The 9,039-nt window shown below is 50.4% G+C and overlaps 1 protein-coding gene across 1 annotated transcript in view; it reads right to left on the bottom strand.

The window, feature by feature from the left end:
* Positions 1-4,124: 4,124 nt before the first annotated feature.
* FEM1B (fem-1 homolog B) overlaps positions 4,125-9,039 on the bottom strand; it is a 7,015-nt gene continuing 2,100 nt past the window's right edge. Inside the window, exon 2 of the mRNA XM_048482088.1 lies at positions 4,125-7,226. Coding sequence (XP_048338045.1) covers positions 5,591-7,226 — 1,636 coding nt within the window. The 3' untranslated portion in view covers positions 4,125-5,590. The remainder of the gene's footprint in view (positions 7,227-9,039) is intronic.

Raw genomic sequence — 9,039 nt, 5'->3', positions numbered from 1 at the left:
CTGGCAAGCCCACCCACACCAGTCCAAAGCCCACCAAGCAGGATTTCAGGGAATCTTCTGTTCCTCCACGATGTTCTGATGGGTAAACTGTAGTGCTGCAAACTAGAGTCTAGGATAAGTTAGGTGGATGAGGAACTGGTTGGGGAACCACATTCAAAGAATAATTGTCAGTGGCACTTCATCTGAATATAAGAACATAAGAAGGAGCCTGCTGGATCAGACCAGAGTCCATCTAGTCCAGCTCTCTGCTACTCGCAGTGGCCCACCAGGTGCCTTTGGGAGCTCACATGCAGGAGGTGAAAGCAAGGGCCTTCTGCAGCTGCTCCTGCTCCCCCTGAGCACCTTGTCTGCTAAGGCAGTGATGGCGAACCTATGGCACGGGCGCCAGAGGTGGCACTCAGAGCCCTCTCTGTGGGCACGCATGCACAGAGTTCGTCATGTGATAATACTGTAATTATTTCAGGGAGATTATTAGAATTAAACCTGAGACCTAGTTTTGGGGAAACAGTGTAGGTAACTCTGTTAAGCACTGTTAAACCCTACTGATTTTCATGGGAAGAAAGCGTGATCCTTTACCTGTGAGTAAGCTTGGTTGCTGGCAATGGGGTTTGCTTCTGAGTAAACCCTCCTAGGGTCATGATTCACTCGTTTGAAGTGTTGCACAGTTGCTTCAAAGCAAAGCCACCAACTACTCTTCATCACCTGCTTTTACTTCCGAAAGTAACACGCGGCTCTGAGCCAACCGTTCTCTCTCTACTAAAACCTCAGTCTTCAGGTTAAATTCGCCATGTTGGCACTTTGCGATAAATAAGTGGGTTTTGGGTTGCAGTTTGGGCACTCGGTCTCAAAAAGGTTCGCCGTCACTGTGCTAAGGCATTTGCAATCTGAGATCAAGGAGGATCAAGATGGGTAGCCATAGATCGACTTCTCCTCCATAAATCTGTCCAAGCCCTTTTTAAAGCTATCCAGGTTAGTGGCCATCACCACCTCCTGTGGCAGCATATTCCAAACACCAATCACACCTTGTGTGAAGAAGTGTTTCCCCCTGTGGGGGGGCCACGGGGTTCGGTTTGGGGGTGGTGATTGTATCCTCTTTTGTTTGTGGGCAGTTTTCTAAATTCTGAAATGTGTTCAAACGACTAATCTGGGTTTTTTTAACCGTGATCAGAATTGCAGAACAAGACACCTTCTTTCCCCTCCAAATGCCACCACTTCGTGTGTTTGTTTCTACAAAGTACTGTGAGGGTGGACCCAACCCTTCCCGGTTTTTATGTCTCCATCTCTGCAGTCTTTCAGACTTCAAGGCAACCTTACCCCTTCTCCAACAGAGTTAAAAATGACTGTATCAAGGAAGAAGGGATTTCAGCTACCTGGGGGGCTGAAGTTAATTTTTCACAGGTTACCGGTCAAAGGTTTGTGCTTCTGGGATTTGCAGTCAGTCGCGCACAGAGGCGTTCCTCCCATTGGGCAAAGTGGACAGTTGCCCAGGGCGCCCCCTTGTGGGGGGGGGGGGGCAAAAATTGCAGGTTTGTTTGTGGGATTTTTTGTATTTTCAGTGTTTTTGGCCTGCAGAGGGCGCAGATTTTAGGCTAGCAGTACCAAAATTTCACGGATTTTTCAGGAGCCTCTCCTGATGTTATCACCCAGGTAGGAGGTTAAGAGCTCGTGTATCTAATCTGGAGGAACCAGGTTTGATTCCCAGCTCTGCCGCCTGAGCTGTGGAGGCTTATCTGGGGAATTCAGATTAGCCTGTGCACTCCCACACACGCCAGCTGGGTGACCTTGGGCTAGTCACAGCTTCTCGGAGCTCTCTCAGCCCCACCCACCTCACAGGGTGTTTGTTGTGAGGGGGGAAGGGCAAGGAGATTGTAAGCCCCTTTGAGTCTCCTGCAGGAGAGAAAGGGGGGATATAAATCCAAACTCCTCCTCCTCCTCCACCTCCTCCTCCTCCTCTTCTTCTTCTTCTTCTTCTTCTTCTTCAGTTCAAGTAATCCCATAACCGGATAAGTACTTCTCAGTATTCACTCTGGCACACACGTGACATTATGTCCCATGCTGCTTTAAGCGGCATAATTCGATCCACTTTCATTTAAACTTTCTTTATAAAACGGAGATTATTAAAATTTTGCCACGCAGAATTAATCCATGCATGACAGGGAACTCTTAAAACGACACATTTCCTTACGTTTTGCAATGGTTGAAATGCATGTGTGTACTTTTAAAAAAAATGTATCATATAGGTTATTTTTGAAATATGAGAAATGGTTGCTTACTTTGATCTGTTTTTTTAAAATTCTGGATCTCAGACTGCAGAAGAGACTTCTTTCCGCTTTGTCTGAGTTGCTGCTAGTCAGGGCAAACAAATAGAGGTGTTGCCAACCTCCCGGTGGGGCCTGGTCTTCTCCTGGAATGACACGCAATCTCCAGACGACAGAGCTCAGGTCCTGCAGAGGAAATGGCTGCTTTGGAGGGTAAACCCCCATATCGCCATAACTGTGCGCTGTTGAGGTCCCTTCACTCTCAAATCTCCAGGCATCTCCTGCCCTGGAGCTGGCAACTGGCAGGGACTCGAAGGACTTGAAGATTCTCTCAGCCAGTCAGGGACGCCGTTCTAAGTGCGCATGCGCGAGGTTTTTCCCCCGGGCCAATCCCCGCTCAGTATTCCAAGACTGCGGTTTCTTCCCTGTGCAAATCAGGTGATGTGACCGTTCCTACCTCTCGTCGCGGTTGGCTGCGATTTGCCCCGCCCAACCTTGGGAGGCCGCCTGAGAAGCCGAGCGGCGGCGAGGGGTGGGGCTAAGCGCGAGACCAACGAGAGCGCGACGGTGGCGGGGAGGGTCCAATCCGCACGCACCTCCTCCTTCTCTGACCTTCTTGTTCTGGTGGGTTTTCCGGACTGCATGGCCGTGGTCTGGTGGATCTTGTTCCTAATATTTCACCTGCATCTGTGGCCGGCATCTTCAGAGGCGTATCGCAGAGGGAAGTCTGTTACATGCTGTGTCCAGGGAGAAGGGTGTGTAACACACTTCCCTCTCTGATACACCTCTGAAGATGCCGGCCACAGATGCAGGCGAAACATTAGGAACAAGACCCACCAGACCACAGCCACGCAGCCCGGAAAACCCACCAGAACCAGTTGAATCCGGCCATGAAAGCCTTTGACAATATGCACTGCTTGTTAGCCCTTTGGGATATCTGGTTGGCTCACTGTGTGGAAGAGGATGCTGGACTAGACGGACATTCACAGGTGTGATCTAGCAGGGAATTCGTCTAGGGCACAGGTGTCAAACTCGCAGCCCTCCAGATGTTATGGACTACAGTTCCCATCATCCCCTGCCAGCATCGTGCTGGCAGGGGATGGTGGGAACTGTAGTCCATAACATCTGGAGGGCCACAAGTTTGACACCTGTGGTCTAGGGCAAGGTGTCTGGCTCTGGGGCTTCAGATGTTCATGGACAACAATTCCCATCAGCCCCTACTGGCATGGTCAACTGGCCATGCCAGCAGGGATTGATGGGAATTGTAGTCCATGAACATTTGAAGCCCTAGAGCTGGACACCCCTGGTTTAAGTTTTTTTCTTGCACCCATGAATTAAAATCAGATCATAAACATGAATCTGAAGTAATTTTGGAGGCCATATTGCTTGCCAACTTTCTTTTACCCCCTCAGAACAAGGGAATGTTTCCACATTTCAGAACTGGATGTCCAAGTTCACAAGACAGATGAAAACCGTGGCCACTTTCAACATCCTCATCACCCACCCACCCAAACATGTTTTGTCTCACCCAAGAGCCTGCAAAATAGAAGGTATGAAAGGGACTGAGCGCAACTTCAAATTCTTTAGAAAGAAAGCAGGTGCGGGAAGCCTGGAAAGCGCGTCACCTGTTCTGGTTCATCGAAGGCACAGCAAGTTTGGTTGAAGGCCACGTCCGCTGTTCGTAGGGCTATTGTTTAACACTTACCGGAGACCTTTCAATTATGTCTCTCAAACTAGCAAGATTTCAAACGAAGCAAGTTTTAAAAATAAAACACAATGGCATGACTTTTAATGCTCACTCCATAATTCTGCCCTGTACAGAGAGCCACTGAAGAACTGCTTGGAAGTACAACCAATCAGAACTAATTTCACATTCAAGGTTTTATTTGTAATACAAACGTGTCCGTGACCAGAGCATCCCTTTTGCGAACCCGCTGATCCGTTTTCAAAAATATGACCGCAGAACATTCTTTTTTTCCCACTGAACTCTTTAAAAGTGGCATTGAAAATGGGGGGGTGTGCGTGTGCAATTTTTGCAACCGATCAAAATTTGACATTCAGCAGACGAAGTTTCTGGCAGGGAGAGATGCTGCTAACAGGCCAAACATCCTTCAGCCACGTGCTGCTAATGATTAAAAGAAAAATCAGTTTTCACAGAAGATGATCGGGGCTTTGTTGTAACGGAGGAGGGGGGAGAATTTTCCTGAAAAATCCCATGATGAAAGGAATGAAAAGGTGAACGTCTGTTCTCAAGGCCGGGCACTGCAATAACAGCATTTTCTTCTTCCCTGAGCCTTCCCTGCTAACAGTTAAACACTGTATATCTAAGAGGTGATCTGTTAACCCTTTGGGAAAAAAATGCTTGCAGAGCAACTGTTTGGAAGACATCAGGAAAACGCAGCGGGGAACAGTCTGGATGTGGGTTTCAGAGCCAGGGTTAATCACAACGCTTTGCCTTACCCCAAAGGACAAAACCAAGGAACCTGTGCCCAGGACTTACTTTTTGAAAAGTAACTTAAATAAAAAGAGAACAGGCGTGTGCTTAGTTTTGTCCCTTCCCGTTTCACTTAGATCAGGGGTCTGCACCCTGCGGCTCTCCAGAGGTTCATGGACTACAATGCTGGCAGGGGCTGACGGGAATTGTAGTCCATGAACATCTGGAGAGCCACAGGTTGCAGACCCCTGACTTAGATGAACCCGTTCACACATCTGAATTATGTCCAGCGTTTTCCTTTGTTTAGAGGGTGTGATCAGCATGACGTTCATTTCAAGCAGAAACCATTTTTTAAAAAAAACAATTACTGGCAATTTTCAGTAGGAACAGAAATGCATTAAAACTAGGCTGGTGTGGAACAAATTTCCCTGGACTGTTTTGCATGTTGTAGCAAAATGCTCCCGAATTCTGTTTTCGCTCCTCCCTCCCTCCCTCCCTCCTCCTGTTTTCCACGCTGTTGAGGAGGTGATATGCCGACTCGTCAGTTAAACACAAACACGCTTGCAGGGCGCTGACTCAAAGGCATTCTCAGCTGTCAACAGTGAGAACCTGTGTGCATCAGAGGGCCAAAGTATTTTACACCCACTCTGATTAGGAGTTTGATTTATTTTTGCCAAATGGGATTTCGGAAACCAGGTGAGAAGCTTCCGGGGGGAAAAAAAGCAAGGGGTCCATTGGTGAGGCATATGCACAAGCGTGTGTGTGTGCGCGTGTGCGTGCTGCCGTACCAAGGGCAGCCGAAAGAAGGGAGGAAAAAAGAGAATTCGAAAATTCTGCCTGGTGTTTATTAACTAGAATCTGTCCTGGGCACGGGGGAGGGGCCTCCATCTGGGGCCGCCTAGTGGAATTCTACAAATTCTTCCAACGTTTTGGGGATCTGGTTATGGTAGGGGATGCGGTAGCCCCGCACTGCTCGAGCAGCCAGGCACTTCAAGCTCAGTTTCATCTGAGTTTTCAGCAGGATCTCCGACACCCCGGTGGTGCTTTTGTCCAGAGGCGTCTTCTTCTGCTTGTTCGTCATGTCCGTGTGGGCACCGGCCTCCACCAGGCTGATGATAATCGAGTGCAGCGTCAAAAAGTCGCTGATGGGCCGGTTGTACTGGACGATGAGGTGCAAAGGGGTGTTCCCTTCGTGGTCCGTGGCGTTGACGTCGGCGCCACAGTCCAAGAGGAGCTTGGTGACCAGCGCGTTGGGGAAGCTGCAGACGTCGTTGGTGTGGAAGTCGTCCACCGGGGTGCTGGAGTTGACCGCGTGGTGCAGCAAGCTGGACCCATCCCGCGTCCTGGGATCCAGATGGATCAAGTTATAAATCTGCTTGTTAATCCGCGACTGCTCTTCGTCCCTGCACTGCGTCTTGGTGGAAATGCACACCAAGTACAAGAAAGTGAAGATGTTGCATTCGTAGTTGTCCGTGGCCGTGTGGAGCTCGGCGTCCTGAGAGCTCCTGACCCGGGCCGCCCCTTGCTCTATCTCCAAGACGCTGCACCTCAAGACGCTCTCAATGTCCTTGGCTTTCACCGGCTCGTTCAAGTGTATCATCTGAGAGAAGACTTGAGCGAAGCGTAGGAGGTCCTTGTGGGTGTTCCTGTTGCCTTTCTGCCGTAAATGCAAGGCATGGAGCCAGAGTTTGATGCACTGTTCAAACTGCATGTTATCTGCATAAACAGCGCCACGGTAAATAATGGGGTGTGAGACGTCAATGTTGTCCGAACCCAAAATCCGCTCCCGGACAATGAGGCCCTCCATGTGCAGGGCGTCTCGGTCCTGACGAATGGCTTCCAGTTCCTGAGGAGTCCGGCATTCTGCTCTGTTGCCGTAGGCTTCTATTTGAGGCAGGATCTCCTTCCCGATGATGCTCTCGCTGTCCCTGTACCGCTCAAGCATGGCTAAATATAAATAGTGGTAGGTCTTCATTATGTCATAATTTTCGCGGTCGTTGGCAAACGAGGCACCCAAGAGCTCCAGCGCTTCGATCCGGCTCTGGCGGTGGCAGTCGGCGTGCGCCAGCAGCAGCTCCACGACGTCGGCTTTGCAGCTCTCCGCGGCCACTTTCAAAGGCGTCATGCCGTGGCCGTTCACCATCATGGCAGACTTCCACTTCACCAGCTCGCGGACGATCTCGAGGTGGCCGGCTTCCGCCGCAAAGTGCAAAGCTGTCGCGCCGCAGTGGGCTTTGGCGTTGGGGTCTGCATGCTGCTCCAGAAGGTAGCGCACCACGTCCACGTGGCCCTTGTAGGCTGCGATCATGAGACAAGTATTGTCGTACTTGTTGGCGATGTTGATGCTGGCATGGTTCTCCACCAGATACTTCACAATGTCGAGCCTCCCGTCGAAGCACGCGGCACGCAGCGGGGTCGAGTTGGTCACGGTTGTGTGGTTGACGTTCGCCCCGTGGCTCACAAGGAGCTTGACGACTTCAAAGTGGCCAGCGCCAGCCGCGCACCACAGTGCTGTGGCACCGTCGATGACATAGCTGGGGGAAAAGAGAGAGATGTGGTGTAAAACGGGTGGAAGAAAATCATTTCAGGACAAGCACAGAAAACATCATGAAGAAGAAAAAGAGTTTGGATTTATATCCCTCCCTTTCTCTCCGGCAAGGAGACTCAAAGGGGCTGACAATCTCCTTGCCCTTCCCCCCTCACAACAAACACCCTGTGAGGTAGGTGGGGCTGAGAGAGCTCCGAGAAGCTGTGACTAGCCCAAGGTCACCCAGCTGGCGTGTGTGGGAGTGTACAGGCTAATCTGAATCCCCCAGATAAGCCTCCACAGCTCAGGCGGCAGATTAGAATGCACCTGCTCTTAACCACTACGCCACTGCTGCTCCCAGGCATCATCTCAGCAAAGTGGGGAGAGAGTCTTATGCAATTTGAATAGGCACACAATGAGCTTTTTAGGCTGGAGGGGAACAGAACATTTAATAACTTTACAAGGGGGCAGAAGAGTAATTGCCAGAACATTCACATGATCCAATCCACAAATGTGGTAAAATTTCTATCGGCAGCCACAATTTCTTTTCCAAAACAAGCCATATGGTGTGCTCACGGTCCTGGCTCTCTAAGGAGTAGGATCCCATTCAGCACAAGCTAATACTGCAACTGACAGAAAGCACAGGCAGTTACAAGAAGCTACAGTAATATCCCAGTTTCCAGCTCTCTTCTCTCTTTTGCTCTCCAGGACAGAAAAATCTAAATAAACTCTTGTCATGGTTTGAAGACATCTGTGTACAAAAAATATTGAAAAGGAAGGCGACTGTCACTCCTACCCCACCTACCTGGAACAAAGTGGGGTGGGGGGGGGCACACAACTTTCTCAAACCAGCAGCATCTTCACATAACCCCCAAGTAGTCATCCCCTACTAATGTTTATCCAAATTCCTGCAACGCCAGACCCAACCCGGTGCCACTGGAGCAATGCAAGAAGCCCCCCTGCATTCAGTTAGAATATAGAGCCCAGGTGGATAATACTGCTTTGCCCCCTTCAGGGGCAGGAGGCGGGAAGCAGAAAGCCCACTCCACAAAGGTCCTACTGTGAACTCAGCCAAAAACGAAAGCTTTAAGAGTCATGTTTAGAGGGAGGTTCTTGACAGGGTATGTCAGGACACTCAATTTTAAGGTGACTGAAAGGAAAAAAAAAACCAGTTGAGGCCTTGCTCAGGAACACGTAACAGAGTTATTCGACCTCAGTGGTGGCAAACCTTTGGCACTCCAGATGTTATGGACTACAATTCCCATCCGCCCCTGCCAGCATGGCCAATTGGCCATGCTGGAAGGGGCGGATGGGAATTGTAGGCGATAGGATCTGGAGTGCCAAAGGTTTGCCACCACTGGGGGGGGGGTGGGGGGGGGGGGGGGTGGGGGGGGGGGGGGGGGGGGGGGGGGGGGGGTGGGGGGGGGGGGGGGTGGGGGGGGGGGGGGGTGGGGGGGGGGGGGGGGGGAGTGTACCTCCTCGGGGAACCTGTTCCATAATTGTGAGACTGCCCCTGAAAAGGCCCTTTCTTGTGTGCCCCACCCAGTGAGCTTTTCTGACCAATGGGATAGTCAGAAACGCCTCCGCTTCTGAATTTAATTCTTGGGCAGGAACATGAACACAGAGCTCTTTGGAATTCGGTCATTTTTGTACAGGAATCGTGCTGACTGTCAGTCTGCAAGGCCTCCCTAGCTTTTCTGAGATGCTTTTATGCCAACAAAGCCAGGTTAGAGGTGGCAGTCGTTGACTTCAGTTACTTAAGCTAGCTCAGTGGTGGCAAACCTTTGGCACTCCAGATGTTATGGTCTACAATTCCCATC

Source organism: Sphaerodactylus townsendi, linkage group LG17 (assembly GCF_021028975.2).
Source record: "Sphaerodactylus townsendi isolate TG3544 linkage group LG17, MPM_Stown_v2.3, whole genome shotgun sequence".
NCBI classification, from domain to species: Eukaryota; Metazoa; Chordata; class Lepidosauria; order Squamata; family Sphaerodactylidae; genus Sphaerodactylus; species Sphaerodactylus townsendi.
This window is presented reverse-complemented; position numbering and strand designations above follow the sequence as displayed.